The sequence below is a fragment of the Callorhinchus milii genome, unplaced genomic scaffold, assembly GCF_018977255.1.
Source record: "Callorhinchus milii isolate IMCB2004 unplaced genomic scaffold, IMCB_Cmil_1.0 Scaffold29, whole genome shotgun sequence".
Lineage (NCBI taxonomy): Eukaryota > Metazoa > Chordata > Chondrichthyes > Chimaeriformes > Callorhinchidae > Callorhinchus > Callorhinchus milii.
In genome coordinates, this window is record NW_024704770.1 from 329,848 (window position 1) to 356,370 (window position 26,523).

The 26,523-nt window shown below is 47.5% G+C and overlaps 1 protein-coding gene across 1 annotated transcript; it reads right to left on the reverse strand.

The window, feature by feature from the left end:
* Nucleotides 1–5,868: 5,868 nt before the first annotated feature.
* Nucleotides 5,869–26,523, reverse strand: LOC103190856 (adhesion G protein-coupled receptor E1). Its single transcript, XM_042344691.1, has 14 exons — nucleotides 26,273–26,523; nucleotides 24,108–24,233; nucleotides 22,990–23,039; nucleotides 20,081–20,246; nucleotides 19,114–19,233; nucleotides 18,222–18,403; nucleotides 16,894–17,055; nucleotides 16,142–16,339; nucleotides 14,208–14,425; nucleotides 13,066–13,132; nucleotides 12,070–12,161; nucleotides 9,939–10,107; nucleotides 8,880–8,969; nucleotides 5,869–6,929 (listed from the first exon to the last, which is right to left on the reverse strand). The coding sequence occupies exons 1-14, from the start codon at nucleotides 26,286–26,288 to the stop codon at nucleotides 6,897–6,899; spliced, it is 1,689 nt and encodes a 562-aa protein (XP_042200625.1). The 5' UTR covers nucleotides 26,289–26,523; the 3' UTR covers nucleotides 5,869–6,896.

The window sequence follows — 26,523 nt, forward strand, 5'->3', positions numbered from 1 at the left end:
CTACGCTTTAGAGTAAAATCCCACAAAGCGCTTTTGGGGAATGCGAGTGAAGCTGCATCAAATTATAATTATTTGGTGGGACACTGCTGTGCGCAATTGTCGCCCACAAAATATACAATCAATTCGATTTATAGTATATCCTGTGAAATGCTTTGAGAAGTCCCGAAGATGTGATAATCACTGTATCAAATGCAAGGATTATTATTGTTATTATGATAGTAATTGGCCGTTGTGAAAGTTTGGATGGTTTGAAGCAACATATCGAACACAAGGAATATTCTAACTCTTATTTCATTTTTTCTACCAGAAAAGCTCGCTGGAATCCCACACTGAGAAACTCAGTGCTGAGTAGCGTTTGTTTTGGAAGCTAAGACAACAGCACAGTCCACTCCGGTGCTCAGAAACAGCACTGGCTCACTCTGAAACCTCCTCTCCCATAACAAGGTCTCTTCAGAGGTGACGTGAAGATCTGTATCTCCTCTCCAGAGGCTCCACACTATTTTTGCTCACCGTTTGAATAACTTCTTTGGCTTGTTAGAAATTCTCATATCCATCTGTCAAATCTCTACATGCCCTGACACCTCCCTGCCTCTCCAACCTGCTTACTCCCCAACCCACTACCCACTGCCCCACTGCCTGTCCCTCATGCCCTTCATTCCACCATTGGCAGCCGTGCTTTCAGCGACTCTGCCCCCAAATTCTGAACAGTCTCCCTCAATCTCTCTGCCTTGCCCCTTCCTTCCCCATCCGATGATCATAGAATTAACTACAACACAGAAAGAAGCCATTTCGGCCCATCCTGTCTGTGCCTGCCCTTCGAAAAGAGCTATCCAAATCAATCCCACTCCCCCGCGCTCTCCCCATAGCCCTGCAAACTTGTCCTCCCCAAATAATTATTCTAATAATTATCAGATTGTCCCTGAACACCTTTCTCTTTGACCGTGCCTATGGTCACCTCCACCTGGCGGTGCGCTAGGCTCTGCCACTGTTGAGTGCTCTGGGACACTGCCCTGTGGGAGGGGTGCTATATAAGATAGAAACAGGAGGAGGCCATTCAGCCCTTCCAGCCTGTTCTGCCATTCTATAAGATCATGGCTGATCTGTAAGTCAAGTCCAATCTCCCACCCTTGCTCCATATCCCTTAACAACAACAACAAGATTACATTTGTACAGCGCCTTTCATGTCGGGAGGACGTCCCAAGGTGTTGATAACCTAACAAATACCTATCCACCTCAGACCTGAGGTGCGAATGGCCTTTTTGGGGGAGAGAGTTCCAGATTTCCACTACCGTTTGGGTCAAAAACTGTCTCTGATTTCACTCCTAAGTGGCCCGGCCCCCTTGTTCTGGATTCCCCCACCAGAGGAAATAGTTTCTCTGTAGCTATGCTATCGGATCACTTTATTTTTATAAACACCTCAATCAGATGTTGTCCATCATGTATGTCTGTGCTGGCTCTTTTACAGAGCAATTCTTTCAGTTCCATTCACCTGCCTTTTCCCCACCACCGTACCTTTGCAGTTGACTCTTTTTTTTTAAAGCTATCTATCTAGTTCTCTTTTGAAAATTAATATTGATTCTGCCTCCAGCCAATCCTCCTCGCACAGTGTTCCACATCCTACCCACTCTGTGTGTAAGAAGTATTTCGGCCTCTGCATTTTTTTCCTTTGCAAATCATTGTGCGTCAGAAGGTTGTGGGTTCAAGGCCCCATGTTAGGACTTGGAATCACTTAGTTTTTTACGATGGTGCTCCATTGCAGCGCTGGGGTGGGGTTGGGGGGGGTTGGGGGGCAGGTACTGTCCTTTGGATGAGACATTAAACCGAGCTCCCATCTGTGCCTGTTCAGGTGGACGTAAAAGATCCCGCGGGCTGTTCAAAAAAATAAGGTTTCTCTCTCCCGTTGTCCTGGCCAACAATCCCCACCCCCTACCCGCCCCCAAAAAATGGTCGCTCGCTCCATGGCCGTTTGTGGGAGGTTGCTGTGCACAAACAGGCTGCCGTGTTTCACTCACAAAACACACAGTCACTGTACTTTACATTATATCTTGTGAGGCACTTTGACACTGCTCGCCAATGTTATATGGCACTATATCAAATGCAAACATTATTATTATTACAATTATCGATTATTATTATAATCTTAAATTAATGCCTTCTCGTTAACGTGCAGGAATTATTCATCGGATTTCTTAGTAGAAAATGTGGGATACGATTCCTACATCATAGAAATTGCACCAGAGTCTATAAATTCAACAGAACCCCTTGACCACAATCCCCAACCCCCCATCTCCCGTCACTCCAATAGAGATCAGAGATCATACACTTAACATGATAATCCCTCCAGTGGTCGCTCAATCCATGACTGTTTGTGGGACACTGCTGTGTGCAATTGGATGCTACGTTTGCCCACAAAACATACCGTCACTTTACAATACATTCTGTGCTTTGCGACATCACACCAACGTGATAAGGTGCTATAGTCCTATAGCTTAGTGGTTAGAGCGTGCGCCTCCCAAGCAAGAGAACCTGGATTTGATTCCCCAGCCGGGCAAAATTTTGGGCAAGTTTCCTTATTCCACACGCCCCTGTTTATCTAGCAATGAGTAGGAACCTGGTTGTTAGTGGATTGGCGGTCTGCTTCTCCGCTGGTAGTAATTAAAAATTAAAAAAAAATTGGTTATTTAATCCACGAGTATTTGTGGGACACCTCTGTGCTTAATTGGCTGCCACCCTTTGCCCACAAAATACACAATCAATTCACTTCACAGTATATCCTGTGAAGCATTTTGAGACATCTTGAAGACATGATAAGGCATTATATCAAGTGTAAGGATTATTATACTGTTATTTTTAATTTAATTTAAAGCGTTGAATGTTAAGATTATACCTTTGATAACTTAAAGACTGTTTTTAGATTATGTTTATGATGCTAAGGTAATTCAATATCTAATACATTTATCTCGTGTCTCATGATTTCAAAAAAAATGTTTTTGAAGGTAGCGGCAAGTAATTGTAACTGCCCTTATAACTACTGTAACTGATGTACACATTTCTGATAAATACAATAAATTATAATACAAACTTACATTTATGCAGCAACTTTCATGTCAGGAGGATGTCCCAAGGCGCTTTACAGTCCTGGCTGGGCACCTGAGCTGGGGTTTGGACAAGGGAGAGGGGAGGGGGACGGGGAAAGATGACCAAAAGTGTGGTCACAGAGGAGGTCCTGAGACAAACCTTGAATGGGGTGAGGGAGGGAGGGAGAGAGGGAATGAGTTGGAGGGACTCTGGGACGGAGTTCCAGCGAGCGGGGGCAGAAAGGCTGAGAGCTCAACCGTCACGTCTAACCCAGAACAAGATTAGAGAGTTCATTGCAGAGAAGACCATGAGAAGGAAATTCATAGATAAAAGCCAGGGGATCAATCAATAGGATTGAAAAAGTAAACCCAGATCAATATTTTCAGGTGCATCAATATAGCAGAAGAGGACACAGGTTTAAAAGTCACAAGAGGGCAATTTAAGGACAGACCAGAAAGTGTTTCTTTACCCACAGGGTAAGTAATGACTGGAACAGGGCGGCCAGGAAGGAAGGGTTGAGGCCAGGACGCTGAAACTCCTGTTAAAAGCAGCTCCATGCTGTGATGGGGGTGAAGGGACAGTCGGAAAGGTGTTGTGGAGTTGATGAGATCAGTTGGGCCAAAAGGTCTTCTTCATCCAAACCCACGTTGTGAATAGTAACTACAACGACTTGTATTTATAGAGCGCATTTCACGTGGGTTAGCGATTCAGGGCCCGTAAATAACAGCTTCTCCCTTATGCGCTACGGAAGGACAGAATGTTTACAGGATGTCACTTGAGGATGAAAGAGAGAGAGAGAGAGAGGGAGAGTCCGTCACAACAGCTTTGCGAGTTCCACTTCAGCTTTTTAAACAAAAATACAAAACATCTTTTCATCGAATACAAAAGAAAAACATATTTCACTGAATTACAAAGACACGGCAGAAATCTTCCTGCCCCAACACCGATATAGACAATATAATAATGTACAGTCCTTCCAAATGTTAAAGCCGTTCGGTGATGGCTACGATTCAGTGGGTAGCGCTCTCAGCTCCGAGTCGGAAGGTTGTGGGCTCGAGCCCCCACGTCAGAATCGCACCGTCTAGGCTGACGCTCCAGTGCAGTGCGAGGAAGTTGTCGGTGGTGCTGTCCTTTGCACGAGAGGTAAAACCGAGCTCGTCGGTCTGTGCCCTGTACAGGTGGATGTTAAAAGTCCCGCGGCGCTGTTCGAAAAACACAGCGAGTTTCTCTCTCCCTGGTGTCCCGGCTGACAATCCCCCAGATAAAATCGGCCACTCACTGCACGGCTGTTTGCGGGAAGGTTGCCACTCGCAAATTGACTGCCAGTTCGTCGACAAAACACAGAGTCACTGCACTTTACAGGGTATCTTGTGAAATGCTTTGGGAAGCTTTTCCTCCCAAAGTGAAAGGCATGGAACCAGATGTAGGGATTATTATTAAAACGAAGCACACACTTTGTCGAACCTGATGGGGAATGGGCTTTGGAGCTCAGGTCTCCGTGGGACAACCCAGGGTTTGGGGAGGGAAGGGAAAGAGTTTCTCTGATTCTCTGGAGAAAATCACCTTGCCTTTTGTGATTGCCTCCAGCGATTTGTTTTAGACATCACATCAAAGCAGCAAATAGAATATAATAACAACATTACACTTGTAAAGTGCCTTTCATGTTGGGAGGACGTCCCAAGGCGCTGGACAGTCATGGCTTTGGACATTTTAGGACCTGAGCTGAGGGTCGGGATCGGGGAGGGTGAAGGTCAGGGAGAGTTGGATGATGGTCAAAGGCTCGGTCGAAGAGGAGGGTTTTGAGACCCATCTTGAAAGAAGCAAGGGAGGGAGCAACACGAAGGGAACGGAGGATGGAGTTCCATAGGGTGGGGGCAGGGAGGCTGAAGGCCTGAACACCGATGGTGTGGTGGGCTGGGTGGGCTTGGGTAGGAACCAGGCACACGACATTGCCCATTCCCAAACACTATGGACATTGATACAAATACAAATAATAATCCTTGCATTTGGTATAACGCCTTCTCACAACTGAAGGACGTCTCAAAGTGCTTCGCAAGATTTACAATGTAATGGAGTGACTGTGATTTGTAGGCAAAGGCGCGAGCGCAATTGTGCACAGCAACGTCTCACAAACAGCTGTGAAACGAGTGACCAATTTTATTTGGGGGACAGTTGGCCGGGACACCGGGAGACAGGAATTCCCTTTTTTTCCCCGGGAAATGTAACATCCACCTGAATAGGCAGAAGGGGAACCCAGTTTGACATCTCATCTGAAGGACGGCACCTCCGACTGTGCAACAGCGCTGGATTGCAGTGTCATCTTAGACTGTGTGATTCCAAGTCCCGATGTGGGGTTTGAACCCACAACCTTCTGACTCGGAGGCGAGAGCGCTATCACTGAGCCAGGCTGACACACATAGAAACTAATTTGAACAGCATTATATAAATAGCACCTCATTTAAAAACAATCATGTACATTTTTACATAACTGGAAATTACACAAACTGAGCAGTACCTTTGATCCACAACGGATTTTGAAACTCCCCCTTTTTTTAAAAAAAACAAAGGAATAAAAGGAGAAAGACCTCACCAACGATCCCCTCAGGTAAAAGCTCTCCGTTCGCTTCCAAAAAAAAAGTTACAGCCCAGAAACAGCTAAGAAGGAGGCCATTTGGCCCATCGTGTCCGAGGAGTTTCGATAATTGGCTGTCAACGCAACACAACACAACAGGCACTACATTGCCAGTCGCTGCACTGTGGAGACTTTTGTGGATGTTTTCGGCAGGAAAAGCAACAATAAAAATACAACATTCTCTCTTATTTCTGCAGTCGTCCAGCCCTCCCCGTCCACACCACTTGGCAGCCATTTTGCAGTACGAGTAATACACAGGGCTGCTTACCGCATGGTGCGTGGAGCAGAATGTGTAGATTTACGCAGGCCATACAGCACGGAAACCTGCCACTCAGCCCAACCAGTCCATGCAGTGCTTATACCCATGAGTCTTCGACAAAATAAGAATTAATTGCTCTCAGCATCTTAATTATTGTACCATGTGACTATCAGGAAGGTAGAAAGCGAACAAGATGGATCTTTGTCTTTTTTCATCTAGGGATTCGTATGTTCCAATGTTCACCAGCTCCTCCCTCCCTCCCACACCCCTCTATTCCCTTTCCCTCACATGAAGGTCTGGCTTCCTCTTGATTTTATCTACACTATCTGATTCAACCACCATTTGGGACAGAGAGTTCCACAATCTCACTTCTCTCTGCGCGAAGCAGTTGCTCCTAAATTCTCTTATAGATCCCCTAGTCACTATCTTATACTAGTTACTGACTGGTTATGGACTCCCCAACCAGTGGGAACAGCCGATTGATGCTAACCCCTTTTAACATGGGTCAGCTCAGAAATATCTTTGATCTAGAGCGGAAAAAGGCCTAACCTATAGCTATATCAACATCTCCCCTACTGTAGCCCGCGATTACAGAACGGTAGAAGGCGAACAAGATGGACCTTGATGTAGCTACAGCCTATGCCGATAGCGATGTGCCGTGTTGTCGGGAGGACGGACAGACGGAGTGTTTGAAGCGACTCTGGATGAGAGAACTCGTGCTGCATTTACAACAAAGATCTGGCAAAGCCACACAGGGGGCAAGGGGTGGTGGGGAGGGGAACCATTACGGCAGATAGCAGGCAAATGGACAGATCAGTACGAAGCAGATTGGCACAAAGCCTTGTAGAGTTCATGTGTTCAGTAGAGGGAGCTGTCCACTTCTTCTCTCCAGCTTTCCTCTCCAAAGGCTTTGCTCCGACCGTCCCATCATATTCCCGTCTCCTGGGTGCTCTTTAACCCCTGCCACAAGAAATTATCATTAAGAAATGATATTAATATTTATTAATATTAATATTTAAATTCATGACTGTTTGTGGGACACTGGTGTGCACAATTGGCTGCCGCCGCGTTCTGCCCACAAAATACAATTAAACATTGACCTGAAACCCTAATTCACTTTCCTCTCTCCACAGATGCTCTCTGATCTGCTGAGTGTTCCCAGAGACTTCTGTTTTTATTTCGCTTTACAGTATACTCTGTGAAGCATTTTGAGAGGTCACAAGGATGCGATAAGGCACTGTATGAAATGCAAGGATTATTATCATTCCTAATAAAACGACAATGTTTGTCTGTCTGTGTGTCAGTGTATCTGACAATCATCCAATAACCGATTAATGTAGAGACATGATTGATGCCTCAGTGGAAAGCTCTTGCATCTGGCAGTGTCATGGGCATATTTTTGGGGGGACTCCTATCATTAATGAGCTATGTTAAAAAAATGCTTTAATTAAGCCCCAAAATATGAGATATGCACGTATTCTGCAACTACACAGTGACAGAGGAAAGCATACACCATTCAGAGAGATCTACGTTTACATTCTGCAACACTTTTTTTCTGGTTGTCATGGGAGCTGGAGTTCTCCCACGCGGGACCGACAGAGAGATAGCGAGAGAGACTGGGAATGAACCGGAAAGAGAGAGCAAGAGAGAGAAAATGGGAGAGATGTTGGTTGAGATGTATCAAAAGACCAAAGCAACCCAAAATAGTGGGGCAATCCTGCACCGTATAAATCATTGGTGAGACCACACTTAAGAGCACTGTGTACAGTTCTGGTCGCCGCAGTACAAAAAAAAGATATTGGAGAAATTGAGAGGTTATAGAGGAGGGCATGAATGAAAGGACTTGGCTACGAGGAGTGACTACGTAAATTGGGCACGTTCACACTGGAAAAGAGAAGATTGAGAGGTGACGTGATGGCTATCTTTAAGATTCTAAAAGGTTAAAACAATATAGATTATGGCAGTTTGTTTCAATTCGCCCTGAATAGTAGAATCAGAGGACATGGCCTGCGATTGAAGGGGGGGAATTCAGAACAAATCTATGCAAACACTATTTCAGTGAGCGAACAGTGAACCTGTGGAACAGACTCCCTAAGAAACACAGGTTAGGTAGTTTTCTTTCAGGAAATAGCATTATTGCCGCCAGACTACGGCACTACCTCACCCCTCACGCGGCTGAAACTCCGGTCCACGCCTTTATCACCTCAAGGCTGGACTATGGGAACTCTCTCCTCGCCGGCCTTCCCGGCCCTCCCTCCACACTGCAGGTCATAAAGAACTCTGCAGCTCGTGTACTGTCCCGCACCAGACACCGGGACCACATCACTCCCACCCTCGCCCTCACTCCCACCCTCGCCCTCGCTCGCCTCCACTGGCTCCCCATCCCCCAGAGGATTGAGTTCAAGATCCTCATCCTCACCTTCAGAGGATCCAGTTCAAGATCCTGGTCCTCACCTACAAAGCCCACCATGGCCTCGCCCCCACCCTACTTCTGCGACCTCCTAACCCCCTACCAACCCGCCCGCCCCCCCGCTCAGCCGGTTCCGGCTGCTCCACGTCCCCCGACCCACCCGCCCCGGCATTGGCGAGAGAGCCTTCAGCCACTCTGCTCCCAACCTCTGGAATTCCATCCCCCAGTCATTCCGCCTCCCCCCCTCCTTAGCCTCCTTCAAGTTCTGCCTCAAAACCCTCCTCTTCGACCATTCCATCAGCCACCCCCCTTCCCCTCCCCTCCCTTCTTCCCCCTTGACCCCAACTCGGGTCTGAAATACTGTACACTATCCAGCACCTTGGGATGTCCTCCTGATGTGAAAGGCGCTATACAAATGTAATCTTATTGTTGTCGTTGTTGAGGAGTGAGAGGTGGTGTGAGTGTAAATGACACTATGGGCTGACACCAGGAGCACGTACCTGTGTGGAAAAGGTTGAAAACTCTGAGTATTTAGAGGGTTTGGTCAGGCGGCACATATTGGTGCAGCAGTTGACGTATTCGTCTCTTATCTGTCAGAACAAGAGGAGATGAGGCTTTGCTTTAGTGTCAGACGGGCTTAGTCAGTGAGTACAAGACAATAGAAAATTACATTTCTATAGCGCCTTTCATATCGGGAGGACATCTCAAGGCACTGGACAGTCAGGGATTCAGACCTGAGCTGGGGGTCGGGATCGGGGAGGTTGGAGGGTAGGAGTGTGGCCGAAGGCTTGGTCGAAGAGAAGGGTTTTGAGACTCGCCTTGAAGGAGGCAGCAAGGGAGGGAGCAAGGCGAAGGGAATGTGGGATGGAATTCCATAGGGTAGGGGCAGAAAGTGACAGCCTGGCCGCCGATGGGGGAACGGGCCAGGCGGGGGACATGGAGCAGGCCACTGCCTGTTGATCGGAGGGAGTGGACAGGTTGATATGGAGTCAGTAGGTCTCAGAGGTAGGGAGGGGGGAAAGGCAGTGGAGGGCCTTGAAGATGAGGATATTAGCAGCTTGTATTTATATAGCGCCCTTCACGCAGCGCTGCACAGTGACAGGATCAGACTCCAAGTGAGGGAGAGGGGGGAGAGTGAGGTGACCATAGATGGGGTCGAAGAGGTAGGTCTTAAAGCGGGAGTTAAAGTTAGAAAGGGGTGAGACGACGGGGAGAGGGAGGGGAGGTGACTGGGGGTGGGAGGGTGAGGGACTGTGCGACAGCCTGTGTTAGCTGTGTGTTGGAGGCAGATAAAGGAGGAGGTAAGAGTGGATTAACAAGGTTGTGGGTTGAAGCCCACATGAGGATTGAGTTAAGATCACACCCTGCCTCCCTCCTTCTTATCCGTCATTTCCTTTTCGGGAATGGTTGTGGGGGAGGAAGTGAGAAGTGGGAGTGGGGCTGGGTATGGGATTGGGAGTGGGGTTGTTGTGGGGTTGGAAGTGGGGCTGGTGTTGGAAGTGGGATTGTGATGAGAGATGGGGGTGAGGGGGCTGAGGAGGGGGAGTGATGAGCAGCACCTGCTTGTTGAAGAGACAGTGCAGGATGAAGATGAAGACCCCCTGGCCGCTGTTGATGATGGTGAAGATATACGTCATCACAATGGTGTCATCCTGGAAATGGAACACCCCGATTAGCCAGGTACAGCCGAGGAGACACAGCTGAGCGATGGCCGTGAAGGTGAACATTCTGAGCAGAAGGAAAACGAGAACGTCAGAATCATGGAATATTACAGCACAGAAGGAGGCCACGTGGAGTCCTGTAGCTCAGTGGTTAGACCACTCGCCTTCCAAGCGAGACACCTGGGTTCAATCCCAGACAGGGCGAAACCTTGGGCAAGTTTCCTGACTCCACACCCCTGATAGTAATCCCTCCAAAAACAAAAATAAATCGGTCATTTCAATCCACGACTGTTTGTGGGACGCCGCTGTGCGTAATTGGCTGCTGCGTTTCGCCCACAAATATAGGGTCAATTCACTTTACAGTATATTCTGCGAAGCGCTTTGAGACGTCGAGAAGACGTGAAAAGCGCTATATCAAATGCAAGGATTGTTATTATTGTATTATAGTATTATTATTCGGGCCATCGTGCCTCTTTGGAAGAGCTGTCCAATTGTTTCCTTTTCAAGTGCACATCTAATTCTCTTTTGAAAGTAGTTATTGAATCTGCTTCCACCACCCTATCAGGCAGTGCTTTCCAGACCGTGACAACTCTCGGTGTGTAAAAAAAAATTCTCCTCGTCTTCCCTCTGGTTCTTTTGCGTGTTAAATCGTTGTGCCCTGGTTACTAACCCACCGACCCACCCAGTGGAAACAGCTTCTCTCTGTCCGCTCTATCAAAATCCCTCATAATTTTGAACACCTTTATTAAACCTCCCCTTAACCTTCTCTGCTCTAATGGGAACAATCCCAGCTTCTCTAGTCTCTCCACATAACTAAAGTCCCTCATAGAATTGCTGGACGAATGAAAGCTAAGATCCATCCAGTTCGCCTTCCACCGTGTCATGTCCCAAACTTTATATTGGGTCGGTCACCCTCCTTCCCCAACCCTCCCTGCACTCCATTCCTCCTGATCCCAACCCCCAGCTTGGGTCCAGATCCCTAACTGTCCAGCGTTGGGAGGACATCTTCCCAACGCGAACCCCATGTAAATATCATTTGTTGCTGTTGTTGGTGGTATTCCAAAATATTATTTCCTAACAGAACTCGATCGAATTTCGTTTTTTAAAAAAAAAAATCGACACTTTCTGCTTCCACCATCTCCCGAGTGAGCCGGTTTACTGCTCGTTCACTGGAGTTGTGTTTCCAAGATTTGTTTTGAATTTACCCCCACTTCAATCGCAGGGCGTGTCCTCTGGTTCTACTGTTCAGTGTAAGGTAGAACAGCTTATCATGGTCTACATTGTCCAGGCCCTTTAGAAACCTAAAGACCGCAATTGTAGCTCAGTGGTTAGAGCACTCGCTTTGCAAGTGAGAGACTGAGTTCAATCCCAGGCAGAGGGCGAAACCTTGGGCAAGTTTCCTTACTCCACACAGAGCCTAATAATAATCCCTCCAAAAAACAAACAAAAAAAATAATAAATTGGTCATTTTAAATCCACGACTGTTTGTGGACATTGCTGTGCGCAATTGGCTGCCGCGTTCGCCCACAAATATACAGTCAATTCACTTTACAGTGTGTTCTGTGAAGCGCTTTGGGACATCCTCCCGATGTGAAAAGCGCTATATCAAATGCAAGGATTATTATTATTAATCCTATCACCTCTCAACCTTCTCGTTTCCAGGGTAAACGTGCCTAGTTTACGTAATCCATTTAATAAGATGATGGGTTTCAGTACAGGTGACACAGCGCATTTCATGTCAGGAGGACATCCCAGGGTGCTTAGCAATCCTATCTGGGGGTGGGAGCACAGGGGGTTGGGGTTGGGGGAGTGGTGGGGGGAAGATGACCAAATGTGCCGTCAAAGCGAGGGACCTTGTGACGGATTTGAACAAGCGCTTCGAGATGCCATCCGGCATGAAGGGTGCTATATAAATGCAAGTTATTGTTATTGTCGTTGAGTGAAGTGAGTGACCAGGTTGGTACGGTTTTAGCGGGGAACGAGGACTTGGAACTCCATCCACTGAAGGGACCGGGCAGCCATCACTTACCTGACTTTCCTTAAATTTTCCATGTCTGGGTTAAGAGTTGAAAACTTCTTCGCCAGCTTGTACACCATGATGACAAAGATTGTCGCATTAATCTGTCCAAAAGGGAGAAAATAGGTCAATAAAAGGCTTCACATCAACAACCAAATGTGGATCCCTGCAGCTTAGTGGTTAGAGCACTCGCCTCGCAAATGAGAGGACTTGGGTTCAACTCCCGGACAGGGCAAAACCTTAGGCAAGTTTCCCAACTCCACACCCCTCTGTTTACCGAGCAGTACTTAGGAACCCGGTTGTTAGTTGATTGGTGGATTGCTTTCTGGGGGTAATGATCCCTTTAAAAAAAACAAAAATGACTATTTGTGGGCAATTGGCTGCTGGGTTTCATTCACAAAATACACAGTCAATTCACTTTACAGTATATTCTGTGAAGTGCTTTGCGACGTGATAAGGGTGGACATTGGTTGAGGACACTATTGGGTGGCAAAGAGCCTACTATTACTCAGAGCTTAATAATAACCAGAAGATCACAAGATCAGTTGGATGAAACAGGGTGACATCTGTGAGCTTCACAGTGACAGAGTCAGACACCGAGCGAGGGAGAAGGGGGCTTGGTCGAAAAGGTAGGTCTTAAAGTGGGAGCTATCTAAAGTTAGATAAAGAGGGCGCAAGACAGAGGGAGGGAGTTCCGGATTTTTTTTTGGTGGGGGGAGAGGACGGTGGCTGAAGGATTTTTATTATAAGGTTGAAGGAGTCCTTTGACCCCTCCACTCCACCATCCCCAGCCGTGCTTTCAGCCATTACACCCCAAGCCTCTGGATCTCTCTACCTCAATCCCTCCACCTGACCCCCTCTTTGCCCATATTCAGATATGCCTACTCTTCCACTGTTCAGCGCTCCGAGATGCTACCCCACATGTAAATGCAAGTGGCTGTGCTGTCATCAGCAGTGCCCTGGAATACTGCTTAAGTGTGTTCAAGCATCCTTTACAAGTAAACTTACCAAAATAATTACGCACACAGGTGCCACGAAAGCCCACAGCCACCCTGACTTGAAATCCAGCCAACAACTAGGAGAGAGAAAGGTCACAGTCAAAAGACTTGTTATCTTATCTATTGTGTGATGGAAGAGACAGTCCGCTAGGTTTCCTGCTCCAGGTCCTGCAATTCTCCATGCTCTTAGCTTTAGAAGCATAGAACCATAAGGCGCTTTATATCAAATGCAAAAAATATTATTATTATTATTACAGAAATTGACAGCACAGAAGAAGGCCAAGAAGAGCAATTCTTTCAGTCCCATTTAACCACCATTTAACCAGTTCCCCCCCCCACCCCCATACTCTTGTCTTAATACGGAATCTGCCTCAACCACTGCTCCTAGACGGGTGTTCCATATCCAATCCATTCTGGGTGTGAAAAAAATTTCTCCTAATCTTCAGTCTTGTTTTCATCCATCCATAGAATAACAATAATTCTTGCAAGCCTTAGCTCTTGCCAACTGCGCCTAATACTCTCCAGATTTAGGTAAGCAGGGAGAGAGAGAGAGAGAGAGAGAGAGAGCGCATCCCATTCCAACAATCTATCTCTGGGATTTCCAGGTGTAGGTGGGATGCAGGGAATTATCAGTTTGGTTTGGAGACTCTTTTGAAGCGCTTTGGGACGTCCTCCCGACGTGAAAAGCGCTATATCAAATGCAAGGATTATTATTATTATTATTAAGCAACGGTCATGGGTTTCCGCGTGTGTCAGACACTCGGCTGACACCCGAAAAAATCCTTGCATTCGATAAAAGCAGCTTTCACGACAGGAGGAACATCTAAAGTGCTTCACAGGATGTACAGTCGAGTGACTATGCTTCGGTGCATTGTTGGAGTGCCGTCTTTCAGTCGAAGATGTTAAAAGCATCCCCACCCACTGGCTGCCTGTTCAGGTGAACGTTAAAGATCCTGTAGCGCTGTTGGAAAAAAAGGGAGTTTCTCTCTCTCTCGGTTTTCCTGGCCGACAGTCCCCCCAAATAAAACTAGTGCGCACTGTGAAGAGCTTTGAGACGTGAAAGGAGCATTACCAGATGTAAGGATTATTATTATAGAATAATTGCTTTATAAATATTATCTTGTGATGATCTCATTATCTTATAGGACTCACTAGTTCTCGGCCACGTATCCCTCGGAGATGGCTACGGAGATCCCGACGATGAGCAGGGGGAGCCCGTAGCCGAAGATGACCATGTATCGTGGCCGCAGGCTCTTTGTGTGGAAGACCTGCACCACCATGACGTACAGTTGCACTCCCTCCAGCAGCATCCAGGAGAAGCACACCAATAACAGGTAGTGCAACGTGCCAGCAATAACAAAGCACATAACCTGCGAGACACAAGCAGCACTGCAGTGTGAGGTGCTGAGCTGTCACTGCCAGTCGCTGGAACAGGACAAGGGGGACATTTTTAGCCCCTGTAACCAGTCTCTCTGTGTGACGTGGGTGATTGTAAACAACAACAACGACACATTGCATTTACACAGCTCCTTTTATGTCGGGAGGATGTCCCAAAGTGCCGGGCGGGGGATGTGGAACAGGCCGGAGCCCGCTGAGCGGAGGGAGCGGACAGGTCTGTACGACAGAATCAGCAGGTTACAGTGGTACTAGCAAGGCTGGGGTGGGCCTTGAAGACGGGGATGAGGATGTTGAAGGCTATCTTCTGGGGGACGGGGAGCCAGTGGAGCCGAGCGAGCATGGCGGGGGAGATAGGGTCACAAGCTCAGTCTCAGGTTGTTGGGTCCGTGTCGAATCCAGATTCAGATTGAGCCACACGTGTGCGTGAGTATCCTATGACGTGAATCAAAGCAAAGTGTTGTGAAGTGGAATCACCACAACATAGACATCACCTACGTGTGTCTGAGTACATTGGAAACACTGGGCCTGTAGGAATATTCCACATTCAGTTCAAACTCACAGCAATTACGCAATAATCCATTGATTTTCAAATGCAACTGTCATCAAGCTGGTAAACTTGCTCATGTATAACAGATCCATTTCCATGCGAAGGAGATACGAGGGGGGAAGTTACCCTCATGTAAATACATGGAAAACAGTTCCTGGGATTTGCGTGTCTTACCAATTGACGTCATTATATAGTCACTCAAAAACAGGTATTAAGTGAGTATATTTGTTTTGTTTGATTATTATCATGGAGTCCTGTAGCTCAGTGGTTAGAGCAGTTGCCACGCTAGCAGGAGACCTGGGTTCTGTTCCCGGGCAGGGAAACACATTGGGCAAGTCTCCTTACTCCACACATCTCTGCTTACCGAGCAGTAAGTAGGAACCCGGTTGTTAAGTCGATTGGCGGATTGCTTTTCCGGGAATAATAATCCCTCAAAATCGTTTTAAAAAAAGGATAATTTGGTCACCCAACCCATGACTGTTTAGGACGCTGCTGTGTGCAATTGGCTGCTGTGCTGTGCCCACAAATATACAGTCGATTCACTTTACAGGACATTCTGTGAAGCGCTTTGTGACGTCCAGGAGACGTGAAAAAGCGCTGTATCAAATGCAAGGATTATTATTACTCAGACGAGTATTATTTTAGATGGCCATTTCAATTTTTGAATGTTTTGTGAAACCCTCCTAGAAAACAACGTTACTGAGGGTCTTTGCGAGCTCTATGGTTCGATAGCGCTGTGTTAAGCGCTCCGAGATGAGGGCCCACGTGAAATCCACTATGTAAGTGCACGTTGATGTTGTTGTTGTTGTTGTGGTGGTGGTGGTGTTAGGTGACTGAATGTCACCAGTCTCTGGTCTCTGTGTTATGTCATCCCTCCCTTCCCTCCTTCAAGGCGCCTCTCAATACCTTCCTCTTCGCCGACGCCTTCAGTCGCCCACCTAACCCTACCCTTCCTGCGCTCCACCCCTCCTGATCCAAACCCCAGCTCAGGTCCAAAGTCCCTGACTGTCCAGCGCCTTGGGACGGATGTCCTCCCGATGTGAAAGGCGCTGTATAAATGTCATTTGTTCTTGTCATTAGGTGACTGACTGTACAGTGTGTGAGGTGAGTGATAGTAAGCCATGCTCTGTTGTTCTCTCACCTGGTTCTCTGTCCGTGAGATGCCCACAAGGAACAGCAGCTCTGCCAGGAACAGGCTGAGGCACAGGTGGGTGTGGATGGTAGTCCGCACGCCCTTGATGGAGCGGCAGAAGATGAAGGTGAAGAGGGCGATGGCGAGGCAGATCAGGGAGACGATGATTCCCACCAAGGTGATGACATTGAGGCTGTGAACATGGTCCTTTTGGACACACAAACCCAGTTGTGATCAGTCACTCACTCCACGGCTGTTTGCAGGATGTCGCTGCGCGCAAATTGGCTGCCGCGTTCGGCCTACAAACACACAGTCACTCCACTCCACAGGAAACTCGCTTTGAGACGTCCTCCCGACGTGAAGGGGGCTGCATTAAATGCAAGGATTGTTAACTGTTATAACAAGAGTGGTTTGTGGAAAATGGTTCAAACTCCACATCTGCCTGACAGTCCAGGCTGACAGTCTAACACTGCAAGCCAAGGCCCTAATGGTTGGGATGATCCGAGCTGGACAAGCAGCGGGAAAGCTGGCCAGACAGCGCTCTCAATGACCAAGCTGTGTGGCTTTAGCTGGTTAGACTCCAGCAGCTACCCCCAACGCACACTCTGGCTTCCCCAAGCCTTGGCTCTCGCCAACCTGAGCCTAACACTCCTCGGAATAGGTAAACAAGATACGTCCAGTGAGAGAGAGAGAGAGTGAGAGAGAGAGAGAGAGAGAACCCACAATCTTCTGACTGAGAGGCAGCACTGCCCGGGACCCACCTTCAAGTCGTGGAAAGCCATGAGGACAGCGAAGCTGGCCACTCGTCTGCTGCTGCACTCGATGTGCGTCTTGTTGGCCCGCAGCACGACGCAGCCATTAGTTGACCAGATTCCCTCCTTCAGGTCCCAGCTCACGCACTGCAGTTGGCTTTTGTTCACGTTCTAAAAATAAACAAAAGATGGCGTGTCAGTCTGGCTGACTCAGCAACGGTCTCTCCTCCGAGTCAGAAGGTTGTGGGTTCAAGCCCCCACATAATGATAATCCTTGCACTTGATAAAGTGCCTGATCATGTCGTCGAGATGCCTCAACGATCTTTGTAGGATATACTGTAAAGTGTAGTGACTGTGTATTTTATGGGTGAACCGTGACAGCGTATGCGCATAGCAGTATCCCACAAACACTCACAGAATCAGTACTGATGTTTATCTCGGGGATTGTCAGCCGGGACCCCGAGAGAGAGAAATTCTCTGCTCATTTTGAACAGCGCAGACGGGAGCTCGGTTTAACCTCTCATTCGAAGGACGTCACCTCAGACAATGCAACACCTTCCCCAGCACTGCATTGGAGCGTCAGCTTAGAGTAGGTGAGTCAGACCTGAACACACGAGCTCCTGGCTGTGCCAGGATGACACACTACATATTTGGCTGACACTCCAATGCAGTGCTGGACGGGGGCTGCAATGTCAGAGGTGCTGTAAGCATCAATAGGCTGTCCCACTGGTTGGGGAATCTATAACCAGGGGACACAAGTATAGAGGATCTAAAGGAGAATTTAGGAGGAACTACTTCCTGCAGAGGGCAGTGAGGTTGTGGAACTCGCTGCCTGAAGTGGTGGTGGAAGTAATCAAGAGGAAGCCAGACCTGCACATGAGGAAGTAGAAGGTGTGGGAAGGAGTGACAAGCGACGGTAGGTTTCTGGGGAGTATAAACATCGGCGGGGACTGGTTGGGCCGAGCGGTCTATTTCACTGCTGTACGTTCTTTGTAAATCTTTGTAAAGTCCTGATGTGGAGGCTTGAAGCCACCACTTCAGCAACCGACAGCACAGAAAGGAGGCCATTTGGCTCATCGTGTCAGTGCTGCTTCTTTTAAAAGAAGAATCCTTTCAGTCCTGTTTACCTGCCCTTTCCGCGATCCACACCCCTGCAGTTAACCTTCTGGTCTTGAGGCGAGACCACTACCAAGTGAGTGAGACTGGCACTTAATAATAGCACATCGCACACTGCGTTTCACTCCTTTGTGATATTAGTACATTACGCACTGGGTTTTCTCCCCTTACGATACCAGGACATCACCCAGTGTTTTCCAGGCAGATGTCAGTGTACAGACCTGTTGTCTGTTTCGCAAAGTGAGTGTGACTGGCTCCAGCAGCTCATTGCTCTGGTTGTTGCTGATTGCCAGGGTGACGATATCCGAGACCACATCCGCAGGGTCGGTCTGGTTATTGTGGAAGCTGCCGTTGATGATAGAGTCCAGGTTCTTGTAGGAGATGAGGGCGACGGAGGCAGAATCTGCAAAAACCACACATTGAACCGTCAACGTCAACAGAACTGGAGACTTTACAACTGCTAATTCACCTCTAGAACCCCCGGAGATTGTATCACAGTCTGAAGACCCTTCGACCCATCTGATCTTATTCCTCCCCAATGCTCGCCCTTAGAACCCTTATCACTGCATCGAGCAGTGGCCTCCTGGCCTCAACCCTCCTTACCTGGCCACCTTGTTCCTGTGTCAGCATGCCAGTGTATATCTGTGTAAGTATCCAAGTAAAATGTCTGGGTATACGTGTGAGTGTGTGTGGAGGTGCACCAGAGTCTAAAGATAGCATCAGTCTGTGTATGTGTGTGCAGTGTATGTGTGTGTGTGCGTGCGAGCGTGTGAGTGTGTGAGTATGTGTGTGTGTGGGGGGGGGAGGGGTATAATAATAATCCTTTCATTTATTGTAACGCTTTTCATGTCCTCGAGACGTCTCAAAGCGCTTCACAGAATACACTGTAAAGTGAATTGACTGTATATTTGTGGGCGAAATGTGGCAAATGTGTATGTGCGTGTGTGTGTGTTTATGTGAGTGTGTATGTACCTGAGTATGTATAGTAGTGTATAATGATAGTATTAGTCTCTGTGCACAGCCACAGTGAAACTCTGTGGGTTATATCCTGTAAACAGCTGTGAAACGCAGCCACAGAGATACAAAACATTGGGAGCCGTCGAACAGACTGACCAAAACTTTCGTTTCTTGTCACGCTTTTCCAGGAAATATCCAGGCTGTTCCCCCCGGCGGATAGCCTCGTGTTTTTCTCCTCTGGGATTTTGTTGTTGTGGATTGTTTGCATTTCCACCTCTGTGACGGAGACACAGACAGAGAGACGATCAGACAGCCAGACAGACAGCAACAGATATAGACACAGACAGAACAGTCAGACAGAGTCAGACAGAGACACAGACAGACAAGCAGACATAGAGACAGACACAATGACAGACACATAGACAGACATAGAGACCGCCAGACAACCAGACATAGAGACAGACATAGAGACAGACAGACATAGAGACAGACAGACATAGAGACAGACATAGAGACAGACAGACAAGAGAGTCACTTCCGGCTGACTGACTGATTGTCCCTGCTCCCGAGAATAGTGATAGGAATATCGGATGGTCGGAGGGCAATAACTGGACCCACGTTCAGTGTCTCATCTGGAGGGCAGCATCTCCGGCAAACAAACCCACCCCCAACACTGCTTGGGAACCCAGGCTTGGACTGCGTGAGCTGAAAGTCCCACCGTGGGGGCTCCAACAGCAGCAACAACACAGAGCATTGATACAGTGAGCTGTATACAACCAATGACGTTTACACACCCCCTTTCACATCGGGAGGACATCTCAAGGCGCTGGACAGTCAGTGATTTGGACCTGAGCTGGTGGTTGGGATCAGGAGGGGTGTAGGGCAAGGAGGATTGGGGTAGGAAGGTGACTGAAAGTGAGGTCGAAGAGAAGGGTCTTGAGGCCATGAAGGAGGCGAGGGAGGGAGTGAGGCGGAGGGACTGTGGGATGAAGTTCCAAAGGGCGGGGGCAGAAAGTGCACAGTCAATTCACTTTACAGTATATCCTGTGAAGCGCCTTGAGACGTCCCAACCGCATGATAAGGCGCGATATCAAATGTAAGGATTATTATTATTAATACTTACCAAACAGGCTGGAGGAGAAATTCTGTTTCTCCTCATGACCTAAGGTGCGCGCGAGCATCAGGACATGCTTCTTGACGTCTTGCAGCAGCTTCGAGATCTGCTGGTGACAGTCTGTGTGGTCCTTACAGTTATTTATGTTTTCCATTTGACCAGCAAAGTTGATCTCCTGTTGGCACAGAGACACGTGTAGGTGGCACGCAGGAGTGTGCAGGTGGCATACGTGGAAGTCTCAGGCTGGTTTGAATATCTTAAGCACAGTGACGGGTTTCCACATGTATTACATGCTGTGAACCCTACAGACCCAAATTTCTTAACACTCATTGCCTTGAGACCTTCTGCTCTGTAATATCACAGTTTTTCTATCCCTTTGACTTCGGACACAAGATCAATCCATAAGAAGAAGTCCCTTCGGCCCACCTGATCTCACCGCCCCCACAACACCCCCCCATCACAGCATCCAGCTGCTTTTTAAACGAGTCCCAGTATCCTGGCCTCAACCCCACTTACTGGCCACCCTGTTCCGGTCATAATAGCACATAGAAACATAGGAACAGGAGTAGGCCATTCAGTCCTTCAACCCTGTTCTGTACCTCTTCAAAAAATGTAATTAGATTTGTCAGACATGACCTACCCTTCACAAATCCATGTTTGATTTGTTGAAGTGCTCTGAGATTCTACCCCACATGAAGGGCACTAAAGAAATGCAAGTTGTCGTTGTTGCTCGTACTTGTCCAAGTTCTCAGTCACTCCATCCCTGATGAGACATTCCAGTGTTACCTGGTTTCTCCCTCACTCCCTTCTTAAATAATGGAATGACATTTACAATTTTCCAATCCCAGGGCACAATGCCCGAATATAGAGAGCTTTGGAAAATTACGACAAATGCATCTGCAATGCAATCCCCTCCCCATTTAATACCCTGGGGTGGAATCTACCAGGTCCTGGAGATGTGTCTATCTTTCGTCCCATTATTTTATAATAAATCCACTTAGTACTTCTCTTTGGCTTATTATTAGGTTCCCTTGTGCTGCTGGTATTTTATCCTCTTCCTCTACTGTGAAAACAGAAGTAAAGTATTTATTCAACAAGTCTGTTGTCCATTATAGTCTCACCTACATCTGTCTTTATCAGCCCACATTCCCCTTTACAACTCTCTTTCTCTTAATATATTATGAAATTTTTTACCATTGTCCTTGATATTCCTTACAAGTTTTTTGTCCACCTCTTATTATTTTCTTTGCATCTCTTCGTTGTTATTTATAGCTCTCCCAGTCCATTGGATTTCCACTTTTTCTTGCGTTAATGAAAGCCTTTTCTGTTAGTTTGATGAGATAGCTTTTAGTTTGTTAATTATCCTCTGGGTAAAGAAAAACTTCCTGGTGCCTGTCCTGAAATTGCCTCTTTGCAACTCTAAACCTATGTCCTGTCTGCCCCTATCCGCTGGAACTCTGCCCCCACCCTCTGGAATTCCATTACACAGTCCCTCCACCTCCATTGCCTCCATCTCGAGACCCTCCTCTTCGATCGTGCTTTTGATCACCCCCCCCGCTCTAAACCTCCCCAATCCTGTAGAGTGTGGAGTCCTGTAGCTCAGTGGTAGAGCACTCGCTTTGCAAGCGAGAGACCTGAGTTCAATTCCAGGCAGGTCAGGGCGAAACCTTGGGCAAGTTTCCTTACTCCACACAGAGCCTAATAATAATCCCTCCAAAACCAAAAACAATAATAAATTGATCATTTTCAATCTACGACTGTTTGTGGGACATTGCTGTGCGAAATTGGCTGCCGCGTTCGCCCACAAATATACAGTCAATTCACTTTACAGTGTGTTCTGTGAAGCGCTTTGGGACGTCCTCCCGACGTGAAAAGCGCTATATCAAATGCAAGGATTATTATTATTATTTATTAATCCTGACGCCCAGCTTGTGTCTGAAACTCTGACCGTCCAGTGCCTTGGGATGTCCTCCCGACATGAAAGGCATTATACACATGTCATTTTGTTGTCGTTGTTGTTCTACTGTTTTGATACATCAAATTGGGAGAGTTATCAATTATAATACAAGGAACGTGTAACCAACTGTAGATCAGGAATTACAGGGAAGCTTTACAGTGTGGAAATAGGCCATTTGGCCCGTCTAGTCCATGCCAGAGTTTACACTCCATACATTCTCCTTCTCCCACCGCTCACCCCTCCTTGATTCCCTTCTCCTTTCGTCTATGCATCAATCTTACCTGCAAATGCACAGTCACTACACTTCACAGTAACAATTCTGTGAAGCACTTTGAGATGTCTCGACAATGTGACAACAACAATAAACAACAACAAATTACATTTACGCAGAGCCTTTCATGTCAGGATATGGAGGCGAGCTGGTGGTTGGGATCAGGAGGGACGGAGGGCAGGGAAGGTGGGGGTGAGAGGGTGACCGAAGGCACGGTCAAAGAAGAAGGTATTGAGATGGGCCTTGAAGGGGGCAAGGAAGGGAGAGAGGCAAAGTGGAATGGAGTTCCAAAGGGTGGTGGGGGGGGTAAAGAAGCTGAAGGCCCAACCGCCAACGGTAGGGGTGGGCAGGCGGGGGGTGTGGAACAGGCCGGAGCCCACTGAGCAGAGGAAGCGGAAGGGTTGGTATGGAGTCAGCAGGTCATAGAAGTAGGGAGGAGCAAGGCTTTGAAGGCGAGGACGAGGATTTTGAACTCTGTCCTCGGGAGTCAGTAGATCTGGGTGAGGATGGTGGGGTTCACAAGGCACTATATTAAATGAAAGAATTAATATTACAAGTCCTGTTGTGATATAAAGTTTCCTCTTAAACATGCTGATGCTTTCTGCTTCAACCAAGGCTTGTTTGCAGTGAGTTCCATTGGTTATACATCGACGCATTACATCAAAGGAAAGAAGGATGTGGGTGACTTACGTTTATTGAAGGGTATTTAGTTTCATTCTTGGATGAGCAGCCAGATCCGTCTGTAATATAATAAACCCAAGTCAGACAGCTCCACGTACAATGAGGATGGATGTGGATGGTGGGGTGGTCGCAATGAGGACCGATCAGAGCTCCGAGCGAAGAGTGGTGATATTATTCTTCAACACAATCTCTGGGCATTTTACAAGTGTCTCTCTATCTCCTGTCTCTCAGTGTATCTTTCCCTCTATCTCTGGTCAGCTCTCTCTCTCTCTCTCTCTTATACCTCAATGTGTTCTCTCTTGCTCTCTCACTCTCCGTCTTTCTCTCTCTCTTCATCTCTTATTCCTCAGTCTCTCCTTCATCTATATCTATCTCCATTTCTCATCCTTTACACTCTCTCCCCCCTCTCTCTCTCTCTCTCTCTCTATTCCTTGTCTCTCTCTTTCTTGCTCATCACTCAGTCTCTCTCTCCATCTCTTGGCCCTCAGTACCCAAGATCCAAGTTAGCTGAGTGGGGGTGGCTTCCTGACATGAAAGACACTGCGTAAATGTAAATCTGTGCTATGATGTGATATTATTAAGTGATTAGATAAACTGAACACGTTAGGGAGGCCGAGAGGCGGTATGATTGCATTTCCAATCAGGAAAGAAACTTCAAAGACTCCAATCTGCGACCCACCTTATCCTCACCCATACCAAGCTCCCCACCTCAATTACCCCAATCCTCACCAGGCTCCACTGGCTTCCCGGCTTCGAAAGGATTTGATTTCAAACTGAACAACCAGAAGCAGAAGTACAGCGCCATTGCTCTGGGATTGATTACAACGAAGCAACAAATTACATTTACACAGCGCCTTTCACATCAGGAGGACGTCACAAGGCATTGTCAGTCAGGGATTTGTGTCTGAGCTGGGGTTTGGGATTAGGAGGGATGGAAGGCAGGGAAGGTAAGGTTAAGAGGGTGACTGAATGCGCTGTCAAAGAGGAAGGTCTTAAGTCGTTCCTTAAAGGAGACAGGGGATGGAGTGACGCGAAGGGACTGTGAGGTGGAATACCAAAGGATGGGAGCAGAATTCCAACAGGAGTACAGCGCCATCGCTCTGAGATTGACTAGAGGGCAATTTTACCTTCAGAGTGATTTGTTGTGTTGTTGCGGGAGGCAGAACCTGGATCAAACGTGCAGTGGAAACTTCCCTCCGTATTGTGACAAGTTTCGTTGGAGCCACATGGGCTGCTTTCACACTCGTCGCGATCTGTAATAAGAAAATCCAAGTAATTGTTGTTTGTGTAAAAACAGCCACAGTTTCAGGGACTGTGGACTTTCTGTGATAAGATCAAAAGATGCGTTTAGCATGGACTATAAGTTTGGTAATTGTATGGTTCTTTGACCCACACTATCTCCACCCTGGATTTCAACTGACTACCTCCCTCCCTCATATAATTTATGGTCTGTCTCAATGACTTCCTCTTTGACCACGCACATAAGATACAAGATGGATTTGGATGAAGAAGTCCCTGCAGTCCATCTGATCTCATCACCTCGACAACATCCGTCCAACCATCCACCCATTAACAGCATCAAGAGGTTTCTTCAATGAGTCCAGCGTCCAGGCCATGCCATCCCATGAAAATTCTTGTACATCTCTACATGGCCAACTCTAAGACATCTTCTTTTAAGCCTAAAAGGCCTCCAGATTCTCTCAACATTGTTGAACAGCAACAACAACAAATTGCATTGATACGTTGCATTTCTTGGGGGGGGATGTCCCAAGGGGCTGGGCAGTCAAGGATTTGGATCTGACCTGCAAGTTGGTGTCAAGGGGGTGAAGATGGAAGGCTGATCAAAGCCAAGGTCGAAGGGGAGGGTCTTGAAATGGGCCTTGAAAGGAGTCATAGGAGGGAGCGTGGATGAGGGGCTTGGGATGGAGTTCCAGAGGGTGGGGGCAAAAAGGCTGAAGGCCTGACCGTTAATGGTGGCGTGGGCATGGCGGGGACGTGGAGCAGGCCAGTGGCCGCTGAGCAGAGGGAGTGGACAGTTTGGTATGGTTCTCGGAGGTCACAGAGGTGGAGCAGAGCAATGCCGTGGATGGCTTTAAAGGTGAGGACAAGGATCTTGAACTCGATCCTCTGGGGGATGGGGAGCCAGTGAAGCCTGGTGAGGATCGGGGTGATCGGTCCATGGAGCCTAGTGTTGAGAGGGAAATGCACACCTGGGGGTCGGCTTTGTATTATGAATTCTTCTTCTTAATAATAATATTAATCCGTGCATTTTGAGGATTCGCTGTAAAGTGCAGTGACTGTGTTTTGTGAGAAAAGACAGCAGCCAATTTTGCACACAGTCATGTCACACAAAGAGCCATGGAGTTGTGGAGTCCTGTAGCTCAGTGGTGAGAGCACTCGCTTTGCAAGTGAGAGACCTGAGTTCAATCCCAGGCAGAGGGCCAAACCTCGGGCAAGTTTCCTTACTCCACACAGAGCCTAATAATAATCCCTCCAAAAAACAAACAAAAAAAATAATAAATTGGTCATTTTGAATCTACGACTGTTTGTGGGACATTGCTGTGTGCAATTGGCTGCCGCGTTCGCCCACAAATATACAGTCAATTCACTTTACAGTATATTCTATGAAGCGCTTTGGGACGTCCTCCCGACGTGAAAAGCGCTATATCAAATGCAAGGATTATTATTATTATTATTAGTGACTAATTGTGTCTGGGGGATCGTCGGCCAGGACACTGGGAGAGAGAAACTTCCTTCTCTTTTCGAATAGCGCCGTGGGATCTTTGACATCCACCTGAACAGACAGACGAGACCTCGGATTAAAGTTTCATCCAAAGGACGGCAGTCAGTGTACAGTGCATTGTTGCAACAAGAATGATTTCATCTTATTCTTAAGAAACCAAGGGTCAAAGACGCACCCTCAGACATACATTGCGATAAAGCTTTCGATAGCCACACTCAAAGCCAAACAACAACAACGTGCATTTATACACTGCCCCTCACACAGTGTAGCTCCCAGAGCACAAACAGTACATGCAATGGTCTCCACAGGGATACGAGCCGGGCACATGCCGAGGAAGGCGACTGCAGGACATGAAGAAGGAGCAGGGAATGGGGATATGGGTGGATGGTTTGTTGGAGGAGCAAACACTGGCACAAACAATGTGTTGCCCATTTCCATGGACGGGACAGATATGGAGCAACGACAGCAGATGTCAAGGAAGATCAAAGCCAAACAGAAGCGCAGTGCCATCGCTGAGGGATTGTCTGAGAGGGACAGTCAAGTCTTCACCTTTACAGTAATTCATTGTGGTGTTGAAAGAAGGTGTTCCAGTGTTGGAGACAAACCCTTTGTCACATTCACACCGGAAACCTCCCTTTGTGTTGTGACAAGTTGCGTTGGATCCACACGGGACGGACTGACACTCATTGATATCTGTAATAAAAACATCTGATGATAAAGGATCACAGCTCCGAAATAAGCCCAGGAAAGGGAACTCATAAAAATACAAGTTTGTTTATCGTTCTCCTCTCTTTTTGCAC